Below are 26,678 nucleotides of genomic sequence, written 5' to 3'. Positions count from 1 at the left end.
AAGTAGGACAACATTGTCTTTTGAAGAACTTAGCAATTCAGCCTGTCCTCTAATCCTTGTGGCTGCTTGAAGGAAAGAGAAGCGTTCATGGCTTTCAAACTTCTGTTGATAAAGAGACAAATTTTGAATTTGTCTGATTTGAACACCAGGAGGGGTAGGATGGTAACAAATTAACAAATACAAACATCCTATTTCTCATATCATCATAGGAAAAAACCTCACACAACATCCCAGAGGCTGCCTGTCTGACAGCTTTTCTCCCCTCTAGCTCATCGAATCTTGACTCTTCTCCACCGAGTGAGCTGTTCTCCATGCAGTCCTTCCAGAGCAAAGCCAGGAAATTCACATGTCCTTTTTTTCTATAGCTTTGTGGTGATTCTGAGTGGATAATGTCTGAGAAATCCTCCCCTTGTCAAATACATCTGTAAGGAATGCAGTGCTGTCCTGCCAGTCAAGTAGATAAACCAGTCTGATGAGCTAAAAATGTCAATACTATTACTCATGTCAATCATAAAAGCCTTTTCTCCTTGTATTAACCTAGGTTTTGTCTTCCAGAACTGAACATTGGCATCACCAAACGGCTGAAGAACACTGAAATCCAGGAGGGAGAAGATTGCACTTTTGAGTGTATTTTGTCCCATGAAAGCATTGACGACTTCAACTGGATGCTGAACGGGAGCAAAGTGGAAAGTGGAGGGCGATTTAAAGCCTCTAACATGGGTCGGAAATATATGCTCAATATCAAAAGCGTGATTCCTGATGATGCTGGGGAAGTCGTTTTCACTGCCCGTGGTCTAACCTCCAAGGCTTCTCTGGTTGTGAAAGGTAATGAGATCAGAAAAGTTCTGGGGTTCGATTTCTTGGGTGTCTTTTCATGAGGTATGTCAGTAAACCATGAAGGCAACCTCTTGTTATGATCAAAGTGAATAGCAGCCTTCTCTGTGAGCCTTAAAGCACTGAGATTTTTCCTTAAAAACAAGTGGAAGGCTGAAAATTTTATAGATATTTGAGAATTGCAGAATACGCTGGGTAGTGTAATTGTACAGACAATTACTACCTCTGTGTGCATCAGAGATAATCACCCAAGGCTCCCTGGGTAGTCACTGGAGAGAAGAAATAGGTAGCTTTCAGACATAGTTCATCATCTGCAATTAGACCTATTTAGGACAAAATAAATGGTTCCTTGAAGTCTATGGCCTGTACTTAGCAGATTACTACTGGCTGTAGAGCGGCCCTGGAGTGAGTGCCTCTGCTACATAACTCTATAGCATAGATGTCTGTATTTAGTGAGATAGATCCCACCATAACTGCACGCCTACAGTAACTTCAGTGATGACAAAATGACATCGCCTGAAATGGATGCCATCGGGACAAGTCCTCAGTTCCTGTAAGCAATCATTAATATCCACTGAGAGCCCATAACTGCAATTAATATGTACTAAAGAGCAAGACTGCTTTTTCCTTCCCTTCCCTGACATAGTATCAATCATTCATTGGGGAATGTGAAAACTTGTTGGATATTTGAATTGCAAAAAACCCAACCATATAGTGATCACGATCATGATTTTTATTCAAAGTTCCTTTCCCCCCCCCCCCGCCTCTCTTCAGAAAAACCTACTGAGGTTACAAAACAGCTGGAGGATAAAACATCAACAGTGGGGCAGGACATCAGCCTGAGCTGTGAATTGTCGAAACCTGATGTGAGCATCAGGTGGTACAAGGATGGCAAAGCAATCCGAAAAAGCCAGAAATATGACTTGCACCAAGAGGGAACACGAGCCATTCTGATCATCCATGACTCCACGGTCAAGGACAGCGGGGAGTACACCTGTGAGACAGATGTCTCTAAAACGAAAGCCAGGATCACAGTGCAAGGTCAGTTGAAGCATGCATAGGAGCTGGCATGTGCAGAAGTTGGGGTAAATATCTACAGCCTGTGGGAGATATTCTTCTCTTCTATCTCCCTAAACAGGATAAATTTTTAGTTTTCAAAAAATGTCATGGATTAAAAGCTTTTAAAAAAAACTCTGAAAAAGCACCTTGTAGATACTGCATAATCTTATGTGCTATGTAATGAGTCAATCAAAATTGGCAATTTGAATTAGTCTTTCTTGAATATGGGTGATCAAATCTGTATGCAGTCTGCAAGATGAGACCTCACCAGTACTTGTACAATGGCATTAAACTTTCCTGGAAGTATTTTACCTGATATGTCCTGTGACAGGAGGTGGACCTGGTGTTTTTCTCAGATCCATCTCATCTGATAGGATGAGAGGAAATGGCCTCAAGTTGCACCAGGAGAGGTTTAGATTGGAATGTCAGGAAAAATTCATTCACCGAAAGGGTTGTCCAGCATTGGAACAGGCTGCCCAGGGAAGTGGTGGAGTCGCCATCCCTGGAGGTATTTAAAAGACGTGTAGATGTGGTGCTTAGGGACATGGCTTCGTGGTGGACTTGGTAGTGTTAGGTTAATGGTTGGACTTGATGATCTTAAGGGCCTTTTCCAACCTAAATGATTGTATGATTCTATATTCTGTGATTCTACAAGTGGGGGCAGAGGGGATTCAAGACCACTCTGTATGCTCAGGACTTGTTTGGATAACAAATCTCTCTCTGCCTCTCTCTTTCTTTTTTTCTCCTCCTCCCCCCCACTCCCGCTCCAGAAAAACCTAATTATTTTGTCAAGGAACTTTCAGATCTGAAAGCCGATGAAAATGGAACCGCAGTTTTTATGTGCCAGAGTGAGAAAGCTGCATCCTCTGTGGTCTGGAGGAAAGGCATAGCTGAACTCAGGGCTAGCAAGAAATACGAGATCACACAGAAAGGACAAGTCCTGCAGCTGACCATAAATAACTTGGAGAAAAGTGACAGTGACACTTACACCTGCGACACTGGTGATGCCCAGTCCAGAGCCAAGCTAGTCGTGCAAGGTATGCATGAGAGGAGTATGATTGTATGTCTTGTTTCTCCACCAGGAAACATTATATGCATAGGCAGATCTATTTCCCAGCATACAGGTAGCAGATCTACTGATTTCTGGCTCTGAGTCATGATGTATATACACTGCCAGGACATGTGGACAAAAATATAGCAAGATGGAGCTGGACATGCAGAGCAATTTGTTGATTTGAAGCAATTACCCCTGGAGTACTTTGGGTATGATTTAAAACCCAAAATGCTGATGTGAGGAGAGGCTGGTGTTCCTGTGTGAACACATGATGGATATGATTCAGAGTGCCTGCTATTAGATGAGGGAAAAATTATTTTGTCTCCAGGCTTTTCTCCATATCCCTTGATGCCTCTTTCCAGTAGTGGTTTCTAAGAGGGGATGGATGAATGAGTGGTCCAGAGATCTTTAAGTGCGAAAAGTCCCTCTGCACCTTAGACATCAGTTACACCCTCCAGCTGAAGAGTACAACCCCAGCAGCTTTTGTTTGATGCTGCAGGCAGTAAATGAGCTGTGGTGGCCAATGTTAGCAGCAGGGCAGTGTTTAAGGGGAAGGAGTGAGGTCTGGTTGTTACTGCTCCTTGCGGTTCCCTCACTGGACCCCCAACTGGGAGAAACTCTTCAGCCAAAATAGATGAAGCAATGAAGAGAATAGGAGGAATAATTCAAGAATAGTCACATAGAGATGCAGTGGCTGTGTCCACTTATTAATTATCATAGCTAGTTATTAAAGACAAGGGGGTAAAGTCAGACTCCTCCACCTCTGATCATCTGCTAGAGCAGCCTTGAGAAGCAAAGAAGCTTAATCTCCATCATGGCCTCAGGATCTGAGCTACCTGAATTTGCTGTGAGGTCTCTAACACTGACTTTTCTGAGTGAAAAAATACTTCTCTGTCACAAAGCTCAAGATAAAAGTAAAAAATCTCTGTATTGGTTTTGTAAGTAGGAGCAACATCAGATATATCTTCGTATACAGTAATAACCTTATTTTATTTATTTATTTATGGCTAGGTGTATATCTATATTGATACAGGCAGGTTTTCAGGGCTGTTTTGTTTCTTTTTACTAAAGCTGCAGTCAGACACTCTCTCCACTTCCCACTGTGTTTATTGTTGGACTGAGCTCAAAGCAGGTGGGGGCTGGGTGGTCCTACCGAATAGAAAGCCAGTTATATTTGCTCCAGAAAAACAGAGGGGTTGTCATGGGAGGAATCATCTGCTTAGTGGTGTCTGGAACCCAATGATACTGTCAGAGATGCATCCTTTCAGCCTTTCCAGGTAGTTTCATTAGGAGAAACTTTATAACACTGGATTTGCGTTGTACTGGCTACTTGTTCTGCTGTATGTGTTCTGGTGCTTTGAAGTTGTCTTCATCCTATTTTGGTGTGTGTCCTGTATATATTATCTTCCTGTGAATGGTTTTTGTGTTCAGTAACAGGGGAGTTGTGTTTCAGTCTTCTGTATCATGAACATATTTCTTTCTTGAAATACTCACATGGGAAATCTTGGAGTTTTCCATATCACTTTTCATGCTAGAAACTGAAGATTCCAGTAATTGATGTATCTATGTTCCTTTCAGGCCAGAAAGTGCTAATAACAGAAGACCTGGAAGATGTCACTGTGTTAGAAGGAGAATCTGCCATGTTCAAATGCAGAATCTCTCCTGTAGACTATAGCAAAGTGCAGTGGTTTTTGGATAAAACCCCACTTCATACCAATGAACTTAATGAGATCCAGTCTCAGCCTGGTGGATATCACTTGCTAACGTTGAAAAAACTCTCACTGAAGGACTCGGGGGTCATTACATTTGAAGCTGGTGATAAGAAAACCTCTGCCAGTTTGGTTGTTAAAGGTAATTCAATCATAAAAACTGCAGGAGAGGAAAGAACGTGTAGAAATAACTACGGGTTAGTGGGGTAGGTGAAAAAAGACAACAAAGATGCTACAAATTTGGCCTCATCATATGTATATCTGTATATGTTCAATAATAGCATTACCTATATAATGAAGCTAGGGCTGGGGAATTAACAGTTTGTAACCCTGGGCAACTCTCAGTGTGTTTATTGGACCTTAGATGGGAATGTTATACTGTAGGGATGGTACATTGCATGCCTTGTCCAGTTTTCCTTGAGCTGGGCTGATAGGGTGATGATATGTGAGGAGAAATTAATTAGTTCAAGGGAAAAAAAAAGTGCAACCAATAAGTTTTTAATTTAGTTTTCATTGCCTGAAAGGCAACATTGCGTGTGTTCTCTGCTATTCACTGTTGATAATGAATTGTTTTCTCTGGAAAAGTTAAACTGAGTTAAAACTGCAGTGTTAGTCTACTTCTGTAGCAAGGGAATAAAATTAATGTCAGACAGCACAAGAGTGCAGGATTAGAGAGGTGTTTTCTTACTGGAAACATAAATATTTCTCATTGCCCAGAGATGTAAAACACAGTCTCTACTGTCTGAGCTATCTACCTGGTTTTTAGATGACTTATGAGATGAGACCTGCTCTAGATGACTGGCTTTGAGAAACCTGTATTGCATCTCGCTTCATGCAGAATTAGCTTTTCCACATTCATTTAGAAGGTTCAAACTAATCAGCTTACGTGTAAAAAGGCTTAGGAAAATCATGTCTCCATCTTGTTTATATTTAGCGAGATGCGAGAGAGATCTTATTTATGTTCTTCAACAGACATATTTTCTTCTCAGTTTCTCCCAGACAGTGTTAGGTATTTACTAAACAACATTTTATGGCATGACTGGTGCCTTCCTGAGGGCTTTATAGTCATGAACACCAAATTATTTGTTACTAACCTTGACCTGTAATTTTGATACAAGTAATCTTGGATGTAAATCCCACAGATTACTTGTGATCTGAAAATCCGCACCTCTTCTGAAACATCTCAGACGGTTTTTATGTGATTCTAGAGAAGCCCTGCATCTTCACAAAGGAGCTGGTTGATACTGAAGTCACTGAGGGAGAGGATGTGATCCTTCACTGTGAAACCTCCAAATCAGAGAGCCCTGTAAAGTGGTGCAAAGACGGGAAGAGCCTTAGGAATTCTTCCAAGTATAACATCAGCCGGTCGGGATTTGAAGCGAAGCTTGTCATTCACAGGGCAGAAGAAAGAGACAGTGGCAGATATGAGTGTGAGGCTGGAGCAGCTAAAAGTAGTGCGGTTATTACTGTCAAGGGTAAGAACATTTGGAGTGATGGTTTGGGTCCTAACTCGTTATCTAACACCGAGGTCAGAGTAATAAATTGAAATGATAAAAATGTGAAACTATACTGAAAAGGAACCTCATGTCTTTGCACCACAGTGCAGCAGAGGTTTTCATCAAATCATCCGGGACAGCAGCAAGAGAGGTGACAGAATGTGAAACAGGAAAATCCTTCATCTTACCTGATTTTAGCTCTGTGAAAGTTAAGTGCCTAAAGCTCTCTGGAGCAGAGAGCAATGGGTCAGTAGAGAACAGTGGGCATCTCTGTAGGACATCCACCTAGCCTAAAAGGTAATCCAGAGAAAGGATGAATCGCCTTCTGAAGCTGTCTCCACTGCTGGCTCTCTCCAAGGAGGGAGCTCATATACCCACATTTGTCTGGGTAATTGCTTTAGGCAGCCAAATTTATTGAGAGTAGTGCATCCAAAGTTTTTATTCCAAAGATCATGATTAGGCAGGAGGTGCTATCTGAGGGGTTGTGGTCTGAGCTGGAGCAAAAGTTCTCTTCTTAGACACATGAGACTTTAATGTACTTCCTTGAGCACATTGGGTAAGCACCACGTACGTTAGGTAAGTGTTGGGGCTGAGCCGTGTCAGAACCAGGCTCACCTGCTCCCCACGTTATAATTGCTCCAGCCTGTCTTGAGTCAATGCTTCAGCCTGAGGTTGAGGAGGAGCTTGGTTCCTGTGAGCAAAATTGCTCGTTCACATGGGCAGGTTCGAGCAGATACAGGGAGGCTCTTAATGGCACAGGCTGGGTTCGGCCTGACTGTGGATATCCTGCGTGCAGCTCTTCTTAACATGCTCTGGAGGGGCTGATCGGAAGCTGCACCTGGCTTAGAGAAGTCAGCGTGAACAAAAAGCATTTGGGTTGTTGGAATAGTCAACCTGAACCTCAGAGCATGAAGAGGGGAAGGCAAGATGCTCACAGTATTTATCTAGAGCACAAAGAAACAAGACAACTTCAGGCTGAGATCTGCTGTGCAAGGAAAGAGAAGACCTTGATGATGTAACGAAGAAGAGAGGTGATGGTTAATGGTCCAGATTTGCTGTGTCTTTCATTAGTACTAGGATGCTTTCCCAATATCTGTTATACAAAAAAGAAAGATCTATGTTGACTTTAGTAGGACCTGGATCTGACCCATAATGAAGAGGAATTTTTCTGTTAGAAAAAAACCCACATAATGAGTGTTGAACAACAGCTCCATTTTTCCCTTCACAAAGCAGGGTGTGGATGGATGCAGGATTTAAACACATGGGTTCAGATCACCAGTAGATGTGAAGGAGTCAAGTCATAAGGATGCCTACCACAAATTACACTGTTGTAGCTTTCCTTTATCTATTAGGGTCACAACAGAATAGCAGAATGCAAAAATAGGAGGGGAAAAAAAAAAGTCAGTAGCCATGTGACACTGAGTGTCCCAAACTAGAGGTAAAAGGGGAAAAGAATAGGCTGTAGTTTTTCAACAGCCACAGGAAAACTGCATCACGGATCAGTAGCTGACTTGCATATTCATAAGACAGCAGAAGCCAGGAAGAAATTGGGTTTTTTTCATGACCTGAAGGCAAAAGACTTCAGCTGAGGTTTTTTTTCCCCAATAAGTGCCTTCTCTACACTAGCTCACCTTGAAGCCTTGAATCCCAGGCTGTGATAGAGCCTGCATAGGAATCGCCACAGGGACCCTTTCATATACAGCTGTGCTTTCCTCTCTGTGTATGCTCTGTGCTGTTTTTAAGTCTGTATTCATGTCTGATCAAAATATGTTGTGAGGTTCTTTATCATGAGAAATCCATACTGCTGGTAATGACAGAAGTGCTTTGCCATTTGTGTCCTCTGTGTTATGTGCAAGTTAACCTCAGTAAAGTTTCATGTTTTTTGTGCCAGTGGTCCAGCTCTGACCACCCATCTGCAACATGCTGTTTGCGTCATTAATAGCAGGGCAGCATCTGCCACTAATGTTAATATAGACAACAGTAATAGTCGCAATGTCTTCAATAGTACAGACAGTGGTTAAAAGGAAAAAAAGCATATGGTCTCAAATATCTTTTGCTGCTGTAGAGTGCTGGCAGCCAGATGTGAGCTGTAAGAATCTGTTTACTGTTTGCTAGTGCTTTTCCATTCCTGTGGTTTTCTATTTGAATAGCAAAGTCTGAAACAAAAAGGAAAAAGTTATTTCCAATCAACATCTGCAATGTTCTTTTTCAGAAATGCCAGTCCTTTTCAAGCAAGAGCTCCAAAATGAAGAAGCTAAAGAAGGAAAACAAGTCAAGCTGACTTGTGAGCTCAGCAAACCTGATACCCCAGTGAAATGGATGAAAGGAGACACTGTTCTCTATGCCAGTGAAAAGTATGAATTTAAGCAGTGTGGTACTGTGGCAGAGCTCATTATTCGAGATGTCAAATCAATAGACTCTGGGGAATATACCTGCAGCACTGGGGAACTGAAGACCACTGCTCGGGTGAAAGTAAATGGTAGGCAGAGTTAGATATGTTGCCATGCTTTCTTAATGCATTGCTTAATAGATCTTCTATTACAAAAACGTCACAGCATTTTGTGGCAGTGCCATCTACAAATACATACGTAAAATTTAATGGTAATATTGCATACTTGTAAGCACCTGTATATATTTCATTCATGTAATCTCATGTTATGCATCTGGGATTTTAAATCTGTAACTTCCTACTGAACAGAAAATAAGTAAGTGCAAAGGGTTCATTTTCTAGACCCTACATACCCTACCCATAGTTCCTGACCTATCAGCTTTTTTACATGGCTGTGATTACAATTGGAGTTAGAGTTGGAGGTCAGGAGCATGGGAGCACAAGAAGAACCTGAAAACATAAGTCAAGTCCAGTCTCTGATTAATGTTTAGACCCCCAAACTCCCCAAAGCATCCTTTTTTAAAGGCTCTCAGATGCCATCGGCATTCCCCAATACCATGAAACAAATACAGTACCTTTAGTGGTATAGCAAAAGTAGTATGTGCTGGAGCAGAAAGCAGGAGAGATATAGGGCGTGAATACTGTCACAGAGCCCTGCAGCAGCAGGGAATTTGTTAGGTGAGGATGCTCAGAGGACTCTGAAGGTGTCCTTATTAAAGATGAGAGAAACTTCCCCCATAGTCCTAGGAATCCCAGTGAGATGATAACATCTGGGGGAGAGATTTATTCCTGCTCCCAAGCAGAATCACTTTGTTACATAGCCAAGGGAGGGTCTAGAGTGGCTCTTCTCATTTGGAAAAGGACTAGTTTTAAGGGGCGCTTGTTGTATAGCAGGTCAAGAGGGCATGTCCTAATCCCTGGTTCTGTGTTCTAGCTGTGCCTGTCCTTTTTAAACAAGCCCTGGAGAACACGGAAATGGAAGAGGGGAAATCTGTCTCCTTGCGCTGCGAACTCACAAAAGCTGATGCCACCGTGGTGTGGAAGAAGGGAGAAGCCACGCTCCAGGCAAGTGCCAAATATGAAATGAAGCAGAAGGGGACAGTGGCAGAGCTGGTGATTCATAATGCAGAGCCAGAAGATGCAGGAAGATACACGTGTGACACTGGAGACCAGCAGACCACAGCCCAAGTCAAAATCCATGGTAGGAATAAGACACCTGCTTGTGACTATTTGTTGTTGTTCTTGCCATGGTCCTGCTCTAGCTCCTGCACATTTATAGTGAGAATTAAGATTAAAAGGGATCAGTTTAAACAAAAGGCAGCTCTCGCTGGGTCCATTATGTTCTCTATTTTCTAGGACAATAACTTGATGCTAAAACAAATATCCTTGATAACAAGGTATCTTTCTTTGCCTCTAAAAGAACTGTTCTGCTTTCTGCTCTGGATAGAGGAGCTTGTCTGAGCTCTAAGCCAGGAGGTAAGGGCCTCAGCTACACATTTTGTTGAAGAATGTGCAATTCCTTTTTGCACTTTCTCAGCAAGTTTTTCATGCGTCTGTGACCAACAGCATTTGGGCAGCAGAAGGGTAATTACTTCAATACTCTAATTATTGGGAAATAATTGTTTTGGTTTTATTTCCTCCCAAACCCATGGTGTGCTATTGTAAAGTCAAGTAGAGTCCTGGACAAGCAGGTAGGTCAGAGCTTATTAGCTGTGCCAAGAGAATTTGTTTTGGCTTTAAGTCCCGTATGAGATCACCAGCTGGTAATGATGCTCCTAAAGTAAAATGAGAATGCTTCATTCCTCAGCCATCTCTGTGCTCATCAAAGAAGAGCTGAAGAGCGTGGAAGCTGTGGAGGGTGGGACCGCCACCCTGCAATGCCAGCTGAGCAGAGAGGCCCCTGTGGAATGGAGGAAGGGGCACACTCTTCTCCGGCCAAGTAACAAGTACAGGATGAGACAGGAGGGCACGGTGGCTGAGCTGCTGATTCACGATCTGGACCCAAAGGATGCTGGAGACTATACATGTGTAGTGGGGAACCAAAAAACCACAGCAGCCTTGTCAGTGAATGGTAAAAAGTCAGAAATAACCTGTGAAACTCTGGAATGTTTTTGTCCATCTCTTGCCTCCTCCTCTCTGTACATTCCCTCACAACACCTACCTTCATGTTCTGCTTCTACTTTTTTCATCCTTCCACTTTTTCATGTTGCTATGTCACTCCTTTCCCCAATATCCATCCAAGATCAGCTTTCATTATTTCCAGTGTTGGATGTGTGTGTGTTGTGTTGTCTTCTTACCTTTCCTCAAGTGAAGGGTGCTAACATGCACGTATGTTTTCCTGATTTAGTATGGAAACATAAGATTCCTTGGGATTTTCTGTTAAGGAGGGTTCATCGCCTTTCATGATGATGATAAGTTTGTCATTTGTATGCATGATCCCAATCAAGATCACGTGTACTTTGATTCCCACAGAACAATTTACTAGAGAATTTTTTTTACCATCCATAAAAAAAGGCAGGATGTGCTTAAGGATAAGAGTGTTGGAATAAGGCTTAGGTCATACGATAAATCACAATTCAGCCTCTGACCAGAGATCTGGGCAGGGTCTTGGGTTGCAATCCCTTTTCATTCTGCATCTCTCAGCCCTGCCAGTCCGTTTCAAAAAAGAGCTGAAGAACGAGGAAGCCACCGAGAGCGGGACGGCCACACTGCAGTGTGAGCTGAGCCAGGCAGTGGGCTCAGTCGAGTGGAGGAAGGACGGGAAGGTGCTGATGCCAAACAGCAAATACAAAATGAGACGGGAAGGGCGTTTTGTTGAGCTGATTATCCAAGACTTAGACTTGACGGATGCTGGGAGCTATACCTGCGTGTGTGGAGACCAGAAGACAACAGCTGCCTTGAGAGTGAATGGTAACTGTTCTACCCATTTTGCTCATTAAGCCCCAAACTTAGTGTGTTTGACAGCATTTGCTGGTCATCCAAAGCTTGGTCAGTGTGATTTCTTAGAGGTTTCATATTCTCGGCTCTGTGATGCCAAAGAGTCACCCTATTAGAGAATATTCCCTTGTGCTTTTTTTTTTTTTTTTGCTTTGAGACAGCACAGCTATGTTGTATATTGTTTTCTCTAATTTATTTCTCTCTACTCTAGGAGGTTTTACCCCCCTTTCAACTGTATCCACCTCGCAGTAGTGCATTTTTTGTTAAATGTATACACTGCAGCCCAGTAACTCATGGCAGAGTCCAGTTAATTTCGTTCTAGTGCTGATTCCTTCTCTGTTGGTATTGCATCCTTCAGCCTTGCCTATCCTCTTCCAAGAAGAAATGTTGAACAAGGAAGCTACAGAGGGGGAGGCAGTCACTTTGCACTGTAAACTGAGCAAATCAGCCCCGGTTGAGTGGAGAAAGGGGAATATGGTCCTCAAGCCAAGTGAAAAATATAAAATAGAGCAGGAAGGTCCCTTTGCGGAGCTGATGATCCGGGATTTGGATTTGGCAGACGCTGGTGATTACAGCTGTGTGTGTGGCGATCAACAGACTACGGCTGCTTTGACAGTAAATGGTAAAAAGAAATTCTCGGCACATGTCCCAAGTAAACCTGTATAATTCCAAACTCTCTTCTTCTTTTTCTCATGTTTCATCTGGTCCCTGTATACTTTCTGTCGTCCCCCCTGCTGATTCATTTTGCTATCCTGTTTTCCTTCTCTTTCTCTCCTTTCACCTGATGCCCTCTTGATGTGCTGTTTGTCTTCCTAGGTGCTATGTTCAAATGACAAGTGGAGTACAGGTCCCCAACTCAACACAATCTCCCTAGTCCAGTATAGCTGCTTGTTTAAAAGTTTTCCCATAGGGATTGACCTAAAAGTCAGAATAATATTTACTTTTTGTTACTTAGACTGTTACACTTGTTGCTCCTAAGAGGAACAAGTTTTCATCAATGTATGATGCTACACAAGGACTATCTTAATGAAAAATTGCCTTTTTATTCTCCTGCTATTCCCAGCCCTTTTATAACAATTTTAGCTTAACTCTTCCAAAGCATGTACTTTGTCTCTTCAGAAAGCTGACAGCATGTTTGTAACTGTTCTGTTTCAAGGGGCTCTGTTTCTAAAAATACAGACAGTGCCATGAACCAGGCACTTCTGTAGAACGCTGTTTTTCTCAAAGGAAACAAAATGCTTTGGGTCTCATATTGAAATACGGCCTCTAATTTTACCCCTTTGATTCTATGGCATATAAAGTAAAGGACAGATGACTTGTAAGCTAAGTTTGCAGATAGACAGGCTTGCTTTTAAAGCAAGTTTTAAAGTGTGAGGACAAAAAATTAAAAATCAGACTGAAATCTCTTGAAAGGTTAGAGGCTGGAACAAAATCCTGGAGTGTGAAGAAGGTCTTGTGGCTTCAGTGACATGCAGGTTCAGGGAGATAAGAGAAGAGAGTAGTAGATTATGGGTCAGGCTTTCTCAGCTTTGATGCTGTGTCCATATTGCATTTACTCTGCAGTCCTGCCTGCTCTTTTCACCAAAGAACTGACAGATGAAGAAGCCACAGAAGGTAAAAGTGTCTCTCTGCACTGTGAGCTGAACAAGGCTGCTGCTAATGTGGAGTGGAAGAAAGGCTTCAAGACCCTCAAGTCAAGTGACAAGTATAAAATGAAACGTGAAGGTGTCGTTGCTGAGCTTATAATCCGAAATCTAGAGATGACGGATGCTGGAAATTATTCCTGTGTGTGCGGAGACCAGCAGACTATGGCAGTTTTAACAGTACATGGTAAAACAAACAAAACAAGACACATGCTAAAAGTAACTATCCTGTTTTCTCTCTTCATTTGGAGAGACACCTGGTTACCCTACCATCTCCTTCCTCCTGCCAGACCCTTATCCACAGGTCACTGATGCCAATGAAGTGACGCTCCCATTGGCGTCAGTACGTCCGGGGTGCATGGCACAAGAGGGGTATCAGTGTGCAAGCTCAGCGAAACATATAGGCAACCCAGACTGCCCCTACTGTTTTAATTAGGGTCCATCATTTTGCTTTTCCCCTTGAAAGTTCATTTATTAGACTCCCCCTTATGCTCAAGCCCAATAAAATGGGTTGCCTCGAAGGGACTATGACTTAGTGATTTTTAAGGCTTCATAAAATTCCCAAAGGTTAGGTTATTCCCTGGAATCTTATTCCCATACTCCATTCCTGGGACAACAAAGTGCTTTTATACATATGGGCCAGTTGTCATTGCATTCAGTTACTCTCCTACATAAAGCAAGCCCAAACCTTCTAAGGAATGACCATTCCCAGGGAGAACTTTGATTTTTACTGCAACTGACATGTTTGAAAGGATATGTCAGTTCAGGTGAAAATGGTTGTTTTCCTACCATGTATTGAAATGAACAATTTCATTTCAAACTGTCATTTAGAATGAAACTCCAGTGTTTCATTTTTTAATGGACAGTGTCTTTTCATTTGCTCAAGTATGTGAAAACATAGCAAACATCCTCCCATTATGGCTTAAAAAGTCATATAAGAAAACCAATTTTTTTTTTTCAGAAATTTCAAATTAGTATTTATTCTTTTTGCTTGAAATTTCACAGGAAAAAAATTTGGTTTTCTATTTCTGTCTGTATTGATTTGTGGCTGAGTACATGTGAAATATCTCTACAGATTACTGCAAGCATTGAGTACTTTCCTGGTGATGGCATTTCTTTCCTCATACTGATTCATGGAAACTGTTGAGAATCTGTATTGATAAATCAGTTCATGATAAGAGGGAAAAAGAAAATTAAACATCGATGGTTAATTTTAACTCTTTGGGGCGTTACATCTCACTGCTCATATTGCTGTCCTTCAGCTTTGCCTGCATTTTTCAAAGAAGGATTGAAGAACAGAGAAGCCACAGATGGTGCAACAGCCACTCTGCACTGCGAGCTGAGCAAGGTCGGGGTCCCGGTGGAGTGGAAAAAAGGGGACAAGACACTCAAACCTAGTGATAAGTATAGGATGAGACAAGAAGATACCGCTGCAGAGCTGTTGATCCGAGATCTGGAGGTAGAAGATACAGGAGAATATACCTGTGTGTGTGGAGATCAGAAGACCTCGGCTGTCTTGACAGTCCATGGTAAAAAAGCCGTTCTCTGTTATGATAGCAGTATCTCAGGGAGCTCCCTTTTCTCCGAGAGGTCTCTTTCCCACTTGCTTTGATGTTTTGACTCTGCAGCATTTTCTTGCTTTGCTGGCTGTTTCATCCCATCTCCCACTGTCTGGCAGTTTGAAACTAGTGGCTTTGTAGCAAAGTAAAGAAGAGTTGTGAGAATTTCTCATCTTAGTCTTCACTTTTTAAAAGTGAAAAGGCACCTGTGTGTAAGGCCAAAAGTGAGCAGACCTCCAGCAGCAAGCTTGTTCTCAGAGGGTTTGTCCTTGCGTCTCACTGATGTCAGTGGATTTCGGTGCTTAACTTGAAGGAATGATCTTTAAAAACGCTGAGTTCAGTTAGTGAGAGGTTTTCCCAGTCAGGAATGAATGACTGTCCTCCTTTGTGGGACTGTGATATATTCTGCTGAGGAAATACTACTTTCCAAAAAAACCCCAAACCATTATTCCGCAGGTCCTGATTTAGGGAGTAGTGAGACAGATTTTGTTCCTGTCTCTGCCATGGTGAATAGTGACAAGCTTTGGTTGCCTCTCCAGCAGAGACAGTTCTTATATAGTTCCAATAGATGAAAGAATAGTTTTTATTTGAGATATATCTTAAGGATAAGATGCTTCTAAGGACAGGGGCAAAACTGTGGAGGCAAAACTCTCTTCTCTCAGGCTTTCTGCACACTTTTGCTTCCTCTTCTTTCTCCCAGCTGGAGGTACTTCTGTTCCTCCCCTCCTCTGAGCTGGGACTTTCTTCCCTGCATAAGTCATTTCCTTTTTACTTTGGTGGCACACCACAAAGTATGCTGAATGCTGCTAGAAAAAAAACTCTGTATTCCTGATATTAGAGCCATTATGTCCTCGGAAATTATGGCTTAAAGGTGCACCTGAAGTTATATTACTGATTTTTTTTTCTGAACAAGAAAGATAAATTATGGTGTCAGGAAAGGTAGAGATCTCCAGCTAGCAGTGCCGTCATCCGGGGCAATGACTTTCAATCAAAAGTCAGGTCATTAATGTTCAAGACAGATGAATTCAGACTGAAATAGGTAGAGAGGACTACTGGAATCAGCTGGGAAATGATGAGCATGCTGCATAAGTCAATGTTAGAGGCAGGTCATGGTGGCAATTATCCCTGTGAGATCCTGCAGGAGTTTTCTAAAAAATGCAGTTTTCAAGACTATATGATTTGTTTTCCTGTAATAGTGAAGGACTGGCCTCAGGACCTAGTCCTAATTTCCTCAAGGTCTGGTTAATGGTTTTGATGTACTCTCTGTTTATATTACGTCCCATAGCTTTGCCTGCACTGTTCAAAAAAGAACTTATCAATATGGAAGCCACAGAAAACGGGACGGCTGTTCTGCAGTGTGAGCTAACTAAACCCACTCCAGTGGAGTGGAGGAAAGGGCAAAAGGTTCTCAAGCCTAGTGAGAAGTACAAAATGAGACTGAAGGATACCATTGCTGAGCTGACAATCCATAGCCTGGAGGAACAAGATGCGGGAGATTACACGTGCGTGTGCGGAGACAAGATGACTACTGCATCCCTGACAGTGCATGGTAAAATACATAAGTTTAATAGGGATTTTCTGCTTTGTCATCTGTGATCTCATGCAGAATCACAAACTGGTCTTGATCCCATCTATTATTTTAAATTGTTATGACAGCTGTATCAACCACTGGGAATATCTTTTACTGAAAGTCCTTCTTTTACTGAAAGTCCTTCTCTTAGGAAGCACCATAGCACCATAAATAGCACCATACAGCCTTTTCTGTCCCTGTTCTTTCATGTTAATAGAATCTGGAAGCAGATAATGAAGACCTCGGTGAAGTCATAAATAGCACTTTCAGTATTTCCATTAATTAATTTCTCTAGGCAATCACTGAGATGTCACTTGTTTTTCTTGAATGGAATTTAAAGTTGCTGTGTTATGATAACAACTGAGAAAGGCAGGTGAGAATGATACCTTGCAGCCTGTAATTTTAAAAAACATAGTGTTCATTTTAATTGTTCATCTGATCTTAAGACAGGGCTGTGCAGAGTTCCTTGAAAGCTTGGGGTCAGCTTTCTGTTATTTAGACCTTAAAATGCCTTTAAAGCGTACCTTCCAGTACTGAAATTAGAGTTTTACAACACTGATTTCCAGTTCAGCTGTGACATGCTGAATGTGGTGTGTTGCAAAGCATAAGGCAGGGATGCCCTTGGAATCATAGTTTGCCTCTCAGGTACTATATATTCTAAAACTTGTAGAGATTAAAGGGTTTTAATCCAGTGAAGCAGTCAAGATGCAGTATTTCCTCAGTTTTGAAGTGCTCTCTCTTCACCTGTGATCTTCAGCCCTTCCTCCACATTTTAAAAAAGAGTTGAAGAACGTGGAAACCACAGAAAATGGCGTGGCCACTTTCTGCTGTGAACTGAACAAGCCTGCAGCTGCCGTGGAATGGAGGAAAGGAGAGAGAGCCCTGGAGCCAAATGACAAATTCACCATGAGATGTGAGGGCACAACTGCTGAGCTCGTGATCCGTGATTTAGATCTGACAGATGCTGGAGATTACACATGCTGTTATGGAGATCAGAAAACCACTGCTGCACTAAAAGTGAATGGTAAAAAAAAAAAAAAAAAAATCAAATTAAGTGTATTATTTTCAACCAGCTGTTTTTTTAAGAGCATAGTAGTATCAACTTTGAAATTGCAGCCCCGTTTCTGATGAATTTAGCAACATGTGGTTGGACATGGGCATAAACATGGGAATGCACTGTTCAGTATCAGGCAAAGATCAGGTATTTGTTGCAAAAATTTCAGATATTCATTGTGATACTAACTCATTCCTTTGACGTTCATGTTAGTAGTTGCTAAAAAAGGAAAATCATATTATTGTGATGTTGGTTGTAAAGATGTTACAATCCTAAAGTTGAGAATATTACAATTTGGTGATGAGATATTTTTGATACGGTTTTAAGTGTGTCAGAATAATTTGACAGTCAAGTTCTGCTAGACCACTATCTGAGGAGAAACATCACGGAAAAGTGAGATTGATGCCTCAGATATACTTTCATTTATGATCTTTTTCTGTAATGATTTGCGCTGCAATAGAATGTAGACATTCTAGTTAGGCTTTATTTTCCATTGTGCCAGGCAATACCCAAAGTAAGGCAGGCCTCAGTCTTGCAGAGTTTGAAGTTGAGACTGGTGTGGTTCTCCATTTCATGCTATAGACCATACCATAAAAAAAGCTGACTATGAACAAGGTGTTCTCCAGCTTTCCAAGGTCACCATCATATGTTTCCCAGAGTGGTTATCAATCCTATTTGATTGGGGAAGGCTTTGCTTGTCACGTGTGGTTGACAGACCACAGATAAACAGTTACCTGGATAGCTGCCATGGTCATACGTTCTGCTTATTTTGAACCCCTCAGCCTTGCCTGCACACTTCAAGGAAGAGATGAAGAATGAAGAAGCCACAGAAGGTGGAACAGCCATGCTACAATGTGAGCTATCTAGGGCGGCCTCTGTGGAGTGGAAAAAGAAACACAAAGTGCTCAAATTCAGTGAAAAATATACTATGAGACAGGAAGGTACTACAGCACAACTGCTGATCCATGCCTTAGAAGTCAAGGATGCTGGGGAGTATACCTGTGTGTGTGGAGATGAGAAGACTACTGCAGCGCTGACAGTGCATGGTAAAGAAAACAGAAATGAGAAATTTTGTGTGTGATGTTTCTCCTGTTTCCTCTGGAAGCCTCAGTACTGACATGCAATGAGTTCTTTCTCTAATCTTGCCATCATTAATTCTGTTGGTAACAGTTTCTTGTTTTTATTGTGATTTTTATCTAATTCTAACTAGAATTGTAGTTCCATTGATTATACTAACATTTTCCCTCTGTTCTTCTCCTTGCTCTTGTTGGTGCACAGCTATACTGCTTTGCACCACACTGAAGGCTGAAAGATGCCACATGCTTGCGTTTTTTGTTCTGTTTTACTTACTTTTGACTTAAGCTTAGAGAGATGGAGCAGCAGGAGCATTCATAATCCTTCAAAAGAGCAATCTTAGATTTCAAGTTACATTAGGATTACATTAGGACAGATAATTTTAAGTAATGCAAACAAAACTTGATTGAATGCAACTTTTCTATATAACTCTGGCCAAGGATCATGTAAATTTGTATTCTGGTATTGCACAATACTCAGCATTATAGTGTGAGAGTGCTTCACACTCCTCAGTCAAATTCATCTGCAAACTTTCCTTGGGAGAGAGGGAAACTTTATTTCCACTATTAACATAGGACAGTAGGAAGTAGTTTTGGCCATGTTTCTCACCTGGAAATTCAGTAGGTCAATGAGTTGATTTCTTTTTACTGCCCAGACTTTTTCATCTTCATATTTACCAGTAAAACAAGGATGGCTTCAGTCTTGAACTTCCAATTTAACCATGGAAAATAGAATTGGAAAGGACCTCTACAGGTCATCTAGTCCATCTTTGAGCCCCAAGTCACCATCATGTCTACATAGCCTCACTCCAGTGCTGAAGAATTTGCAGTTCCCCTGGACACTCATTCCACTGCCTAGCCATCAATACTGCCAGAAAGTTCTTCTTAATTTCAACAAAAGTCTTTCTCGAGCTGGCTTAAGTCATTACGTCTTGTCCCATATCCTGTAGAAATAAATATTTGCTATTTACCGCTGTTTGAAAGATTTGAAAACTTATATCATGTCTCCTTTCTGTCTTCTCTTTTCTGGACTAAGCACCTTCAATCCTTTCACTCTTTCTTCATAGGTCATGTTTTCTAGACTTCAGCTCATCTTTGTTGCTTTCTGGATCATCTTCAGTTAATCCACATCTTTCTAGAAGTGTGGTGGCCAAAAGCAGACTACAGCACTCCATCTGAGGCTCTGCCAGACTGGAGTAGCATGGAAGGACTTCACGTGTCTTGCATATGACACTCCATTTTATATTTCCCTATTATGATGCTTGGTTTATTCACATCAAAAGTGCATTTTTTGACTTGCATTTGCTCCATGATCTCTGGTAAACCCAAATCTGTCTCTGCAGATCTGCTGCCTATTGTTCCCCATCTTGTATTTGTGTTGTTGATTGTTCCTAAATATAGTATTTTGCACCTGCTCTTGCTGAATTGCAGCCTATTTTTTCATCAAGATCTTCCATATCCTAATCCTGTTTAACAAAGTGCTTTCAGCTTCTCTCCCTTCCTAGCTTGAGACCATCTGCAAAGTTAATGGCTACTCTGCATTTCATAGTCCAAGCCACTAAAGCAAATGCTGAATAATACTGGACTCCAGAGTATTGAGGAACTCTGCTCAACTCATTCTTTCATTGTGAGTGTAAATCACAGTTGAATATTCTTTGACTGTGGTTTCCAAACTGGTAGTGCTTCCTACTGTCGTTAAAGAGCTTTACTAAAATCAAGGTGTACAGCATATACTGTGTCTCTCTCTCACTGAAGTTCATTAACCTATATCAACAAGTATTACACTGGTCCACTCCACCAAAAGAAAAGCTCTTGGCAAGACCAAGTGTATTGCTACAATGGTTTTCAAAGAATTAAAGTTAAGCTGAAATGGCTGTAGCTCCTTGGATCCTTTCTCTGCCTTCCTCTTCTCCCCCCTTTTTTCCAAGACACAAGCACTGTGGGTGGGATTCAGCTTGTAGATCAAGACTGGTGAGTGTTCCTAAATTCCTATTGTTGTCAATGGAGATCTAATCAACACAGTCAATGGAAGCCAGGGAGACATCCAGTTCGCCAGGTAGCAGACATTTACATTTGGTCAGCAGGTAGCTCCATTGGATCCGTTGACTTTGTCTGGATCTTTCTTGACTGTCCTGGGAGCTTAGACTCTTGGTTTACATGGTGAGAAATATATGTGTGCGTTTCAACTTGTGAGGCCTTTTCCACCTCTGAGTTTCCATTTTTTCTATACTTGTGGAACATCACCCATTCTTTTTTATTTCTCCAGTGTAACTGTTAATGTCTAATATTGGTTAAGCCTGTACCTTAAGTATTCCAGGACAAATTTCATCACACCAAGGTGCTTTGAGAATATTCAGTTTATTTAAATGTTCTCTAATCTGTTTTTTTCTGATCCTAGCCAGAATTCCTATTACTTCTTAGCTATCATTAACTTTTAATATTAAAGAAGAAAAAGGAATTAAACACTTCAGCTTTCCCTGTCTTACCTACCATCAACTTACATTCCTGAAAGTTAGTAGACCAACTTCTCTCTTGTTGTTTTTCTTCCTTCTAATCTACCTACAGAATGTCATCGTTTTATTTCTGCTTCTTTCTAGTTCAGGCTGGCCAGGTTTCCTGGGATTTGCATGCTAATATTCTGATACAGCCAAGAGCCACAAGCTGAACTGTGAGCAGAGGACATGGAAAGCTCCTGGAGTAGTGATGTCACCACCCAGTTGCTGGATAAAACTACAGCATTCAGCTGTGTCTGGAGATATCAAATAACACCATCATTTTGCAGGTTACCTTTCAGCCCCTCTTTCATGTTGTCCTCTTTCATCTTTGTCCATGAGGTGACAAAGTCCAGGAATGGGGAACTGACCTTGACCTTGAGACATGCCAGGAAACTGTCCATTCTGGTTTTGCCTCTATATTCTGTAGTATTTCTTTTGCACTCATCTAAACATCCCGTATTTTATAGGTCTCTCGAGTTTCAGGACATTGAGCAATTCATGATTTAGGCAGGCTATTCCTGATGCTCCTTGGAGTGGGGCAGTCTGTGTGATTATGCCCTTCATATTCTTTCTTCAAGAAGCTTTCTGCTCTCTTAAACTACCTTGTCCTTTAAGTTTGCTTCTGCTTGGTCGTAAGTAACAATTATTGAATTATTGAAGCTTGCTTTCTTGTTGCCCACAGAATTTCTTTTTGCTCTTCTCCATCATTACTTGTCCTAAAATCCATGAGCTCTCCTTCATAATTGCTGTCTGCCCAATTACCCTCCCCATCTGTATTCTCAAATATTTATTTCTTGCTGGTCAGAGTCAGGACTTGGAGATCTTCCTCTCCTGTTCTTTCATATATATTCTATATCCAAAAGTGGTCCCCACCCCATTCCAAAAACTCAGCACACATTGTCTCATCTTATTGCTCCCACAGTACATATTACCACATTACCATCCAGTCAGATGCTCTGAATGATTCTATTAGTTGTTCCAAAAGGGGTGGGGTGTTAGGATGCACCTGAACTTCCTGGTGTGAGGGTCTTACAGCAGTTTTCCACAATGGATTCATTGTCCTTCTCTTTTGTTTTTATTGTTACCCAAGCACTTTCAAGAGGTGTCTCTGATTCTGCTCTTCAGCCTCATTCTAACTCTCAGGCTAGGTCTGTAGGCATCCTTAACATGTAAGGTAAAGCCTTTTCTTTTTGTCCTTTATTTTTTTTTCCTGATCATCGTGTAACCTGCTCTATCACTTTACCTGGGCTGAATTACACTGAGAAAGTTATAGTTTTGACCATACAGGAAGTTTTCCCATTCCTGCTCTTTATTCTCCATACATCTCTAAACCAATCAGCAAATAGACCCACTGTTTGAGACCCTTTTGTGGCTATGACAGAAATTAGTATCTTCCTTCTGTGAGATGATCCTCATGTCAATAACTAGGCATGGATAGATACTGGTAATCATCAAGGTTCATTTTTTTGGTGGCCAAGAACTGCATATGATGAAAATATTTGCTCCTTTGTTTCTCAGCCCTTCCTGTTCTCTTCAAAGAAGAGTTAAGAAATGAGGAAGCCACAGAGGGTGAAGTAGTCACTCTGCGCTGTGAGCTGACCAAGACCGCTTCAGTGGAGTGGAAAAAGGGACACACAGTACTCAAACCTAGTGGGAAATACAAAATGAGGCAGAAGGATGTCACTGCAGAACTGGTGATCCATAATCTAAATGAGAATGATGCTGGTGATTATACCTGTGTGTGTGGGGATAAGCAGTCCACAGCTTCCTTAGCAGTACATGGTAAATAACCAATTTCATCTAGATGTCCTCATTATCGAGCTTGGGGTTTGAATTCATTTTTTCTCCATGTTCATTGTTATCTCTGCATAGTTCCTCTGAGTCTGAGTTTGCATGTCATAGTCACGAGAATTAATTTGCATTTCGTGATTTGAGGGAAAAACCTTCATCCCATTTCCTAATACAAAGTGTTTTTAGGACCTGATCCCTAAAGTAGATGTGAGATCAGGCCTGAAGACAGCTCCCCGCTGATGCCATCACCTTTCCTTCCCCCACCCCTGCCCTTCACCAGGAGGCTGTGTTTGCTGCTCCATTTTGACCCTCTGTCCATTGCATCCTCAGCGCTGCCTGCACGCATCAAGGAGAGCCTGAAGGACGAGGAGGTAACAGAAGGTCAAGCAGCCACTCTGCGCTGTGAGCTGACCAAGGTTGCTCAAGTAGAGTGGAGAAAGGGAAGCGGTTTGCTCAAAATCAGCGACAAATACAAAATGAGACAGGAGGGCACAGTCATGAAGCTGCTTATCCATGACGTAGAATTGAAAGATGCTGGAGAATACACTTGTGTGTGTGGAGAACAGGAGACATCAGCTGCCTTGATAGTGCATGGTAAAAAACATATATGTATATCTGTATTATTATGTTTTTCTCTACCAGCTCATCGCTATTGGTTGTGTGTTCACCTGTGGCTGAATTTGTTTTTTTAAATTTGTAAGCTCTCTAAGATCTGGTTGCATCCAGGCTGCTTTTCTGTTTCTGTCTAATGGTTTGTCCTATGTCTCAGAATTATGAGGAAAGGAAACCCTTTCCACCCTAAAATGTTCTCTGCTTCTGTACCACCCAATCCCTCCCATCACCTGTGTGTGCCGTATCATTTTTAATGTCCTCTGTCCATTTTGTGACCTTCAGCCCTGCCTGTGCTTTTCAAAGAAGAACTGAAGGACCTGCAAGCCATGGAAAGCCAAACAGCCACTCTGCGCTGTGAGCTGACCAAGGCTGCAACTGTGTCATGGAAGAAAGGAAACAAAATGCTCAGGGCAAGTGAAAAATACATCATGCGGCAGGATAATGCGCTTGCTGAGCTGGAAATTTGTGATCTAGAGCTGCAGGATGCGGGAGATTACACCTGTGTGTGTGGAGACCAACACACCACGGCTTCTCTGACAGTGAATGGTAAATTCATCTTGCAGATGACTGTTCATTTTTTGTCTCTCAGAAACATCCTGTTGCTGTACGAAGTGTTCACCTATCAGCTTTAGGCTTTTTCCTAGGAATTGTGTTCAGAAAAGGAGAACTTCTTGTTCTGACACTTAATTTTGGTCTGATATTCCTGAAAAGGGAGCTGAGGACATGACTGTTTCTCCGTGCAGACAAATTGCTGGAGTTTAAGAGAATGCTGTAAGTTTAAGGGAATAGTGCCTAGGAATGCTCCTGTTAGACCAGCTGAGATGTCCTGCCCCCATGGAGTATGGCCCTGTGATAAATTCTTTAGGTAGCATCTTGAACCATCCAGCCTGTTGTACTTTGACCGGTCAGCTCAGCATTTCTTTTCTTACTGTCACTGCTGGATTTAGTTTTCCAGATCATCATAGTGATAACCTCAACCTCAATGGCTAAAGTCCCTGACTTGGCCAGATTTGAACTTCAGCTGAGAATTCATGATGCTGATCGCAGACGCAGAGGTCTTAGTTTACATACACTATCTATTGACTTTCCATTCCCAGCTCTGCCAGTGCTTTTCAAGGAAGAACTGAAGAATGAAGAAGTCCTAGAAGGAGCATCAGTCTCTCTGCGTTGCGAATTAAGCAAAGCAGCTCCAGTGCAGTGGAAAATAGGGTCCAAAGTCCTCAAAGCAAGTGACAAATATCAGATGAGACAGCCTGGCACCACTGCAGAGCTGGTCATTCATGACCTAGAAGTAAAAGATGCTGGAGATTACACTTGTGTTTGTGGTGACCAGAAGACAACAGCAACCTTAACGGTTCATGGTAAAAAGACCTTATTAAAACTAATAAATAGTTCTATAGATAGATATCACTGAAATTCAGCTGTTTCTGCCCTGGGTCAGTAGCTTGTCTTTTGTTTTTTCCCCCTTTCTCTTCATTCTATGTATAGCTCATTTCTTACTGAGAAAGACTAGCTCAGGGCAAGTGTTTGGGTCATTACTAATCTACCCCACCTTTAAAAGGAGAGAACAGGATGTTTCTTTCTGTCCAAGTCCCCTCTTCTTGGACACTTACATTTTCCAGTTCTTTTTACCCCCTCATCCCCATGGTTCACTTCAGCCAACCACAGTTTTCTCCAAAACACACATGTATGGCGTGTCAGGCCCTCTGCTCTCCAAGCACTGCTCAAAGGAGAAGTGAGAGTTGGGGCAGCAGAAGGCAGAGGACATGTCCCTGTGCCGTGTGACCTGGCCACGGCTTCTTCTGGGGGTACCAGATTCTTTAAGCAAGTCAGACATGCAGAATGAGTTAGGAGTTACCATTTCAGAGCTCGTTACCTCTAAACTAGGTTTGAAGGATGCAGGGGTCTACACCTCTGTGTGTGGGCATCAAGACTACCTTGACAGTTAGGTATTAAAAAAAACCCAAAAACAAACAACAACAACACAAGTTATCAGCAGTTATACTCTTCTTTATCCTACTAGCTCCCAATGAACCAATCCAGAAATAAATCCTTGTGTTACATTAATAACCTCATTACCTGATGTTCTGCTCTTCTCTCATTAATGAGTATCTGTTTTAATGGAGTAACAGTCCTTGGCTTGGAGGAACTTACTTGGTCAAAGAGACCCAGGTCTGTCCCCTCCAGCTTTATTCCAAAACCTTCTGACTCCCCTCAGGCTTCCTGAGACATGGACTTTTTCTGAGGCATTTGGGGAGTACTGTTTGTATCCTGTACCCACTTACAGTAGTTGTGCACAAGGCACATTTGTGGGTAAATGTTAATAATTAGTTTTCCTGAAGGTTATTTCCTATAGGTTGTTTTGTCTTTGGGTTTTGATTTCCAAAATGGGAAATAGTGAGAACCTGAAATTCTTATTACATGTAATGGCCCTTCAAACTTCAAAATAAAACTGTAAGTAGTTTTATTTTGAAATCTGGCTGATTTCATGTAGATGGGGCTATAAGTTTTTAGTAAAAGCAAAACAGAAAATAACAATACTAGCCTCCAAGAAGTCACACTTGTGTAGGTAAAATAGTACTGTATCCAGCAGTGTTATTTGTGAGTACTGTTGACCCAAGATCTGGATCTTTCTGTATTGTTCTTTCACCATGAAAAGCAATAGAAACCCAGGGAACTGATCCCTTACGGTAAGTGAAACCATGTCACACTTCAAGGATGCTTTCAGAGTTTCTGAACTTGGCTATAGCTAAGCATGTTTGTAACAGCTGAAAAAGGGAGGCATGAGGGGAAATAATCCCAAGCATGAAAAAGAAATTAGGATTCTAATTCTGGTTTTCTGCTGACCATTTGTCCATGTTGCATCCTTCAGCTCTGCCACCACTCTTTAAGGACGAGCTAAAGAACGAGGAAGCAGAAGAAGGTGGAGAGGTTGTCCTGCACTGTGAGCTCACCAAGGCTGCTCCCGTGGAGTGGCAGAAGGACCAGAGGATCCTCAAAGAGAGTGAGAAATACAAAATGAGGCAGGAAGGGACCAAGGCAGAGCTGGTGATTCATGAAATAACCGAGGAGGATGCAGGGGACTACACCTGTGTTTGTGGAGAGCACCAGACTACAGCTGTTTTAACAGTACAGGGTAAAAACTATCTTGACCTCCTATTTCCTAACTGGAAATGTCTGTCCTCTACTATCAGGCGTTCAATTTTCCATGTCTGTTTGTTCAACCTTATTAACTGAAGTCCCATTAATTTGAAATAGTATTCCCCGCCTTTGATGACCTGCAGGCTGTGTATATTGGAAACTACTGGTCTGCATTCTTCCGTGCCATCCTTTTGTCTTTTCCTTTCCTTAAACACAAACCTGCTATCCTTTCATCTTTCCCTTCTGGCATTCCTTTCCTAGC

At 41.8% G+C, this 26,678-nt stretch overlaps 1 protein-coding gene across 1 annotated transcript in view; it reads left to right on the top strand.

Annotated features, from left to right (window-relative positions):
* Nucleotides 1-26,678, top strand: part of OBSCN (obscurin, cytoskeletal calmodulin and titin-interacting RhoGEF) — a 188,537-nt gene that overhangs the window by 66,152 nt on the left and 95,707 nt on the right. The window contains exons 33-52 of the mRNA XM_072851566.1: nt 556-825; nt 1,609-1,875; nt 2,664-2,930; nt 4,526-4,798; nt 5,865-6,131; nt 8,365-8,631; nt 9,476-9,742; nt 10,349-10,612; nt 11,185-11,451; nt 11,837-12,100; nt 13,042-13,308; nt 14,384-14,650; nt 15,966-16,229; nt 17,008-17,274; nt 18,087-18,350; nt 22,391-22,654; nt 22,994-23,257; nt 23,558-23,821; nt 24,373-24,636; nt 26,148-26,411. Of these exons, the coding sequence (XP_072707667.1) occupies nt 556-825; nt 1,609-1,875; nt 2,664-2,930; nt 4,526-4,798; nt 5,865-6,131; nt 8,365-8,631; nt 9,476-9,742; nt 10,349-10,612; nt 11,185-11,451; nt 11,837-12,100; nt 13,042-13,308; nt 14,384-14,650; nt 15,966-16,229; nt 17,008-17,274; nt 18,087-18,350; nt 22,391-22,654; nt 22,994-23,257; nt 23,558-23,821; nt 24,373-24,636; nt 26,148-26,411 (5,322 nt within the window). The remainder of the gene's footprint in view (nt 1-555; nt 826-1,608; nt 1,876-2,663; nt 2,931-4,525; nt 4,799-5,864; nt 6,132-8,364; nt 8,632-9,475; nt 9,743-10,348; nt 10,613-11,184; nt 11,452-11,836; nt 12,101-13,041; nt 13,309-14,383; nt 14,651-15,965; nt 16,230-17,007; nt 17,275-18,086; nt 18,351-22,390; nt 22,655-22,993; nt 23,258-23,557; nt 23,822-24,372; nt 24,637-26,147; nt 26,412-26,678) is intronic.

Source organism: Ciconia boyciana, chromosome 2 (assembly GCF_034638445.1).
Source record: "Ciconia boyciana chromosome 2, ASM3463844v1, whole genome shotgun sequence".
NCBI classification, from domain to species: domain Eukaryota; kingdom Metazoa; phylum Chordata; class Aves; order Ciconiiformes; family Ciconiidae; genus Ciconia; species Ciconia boyciana.
This window is presented reverse-complemented; position numbering and strand designations above follow the sequence as displayed.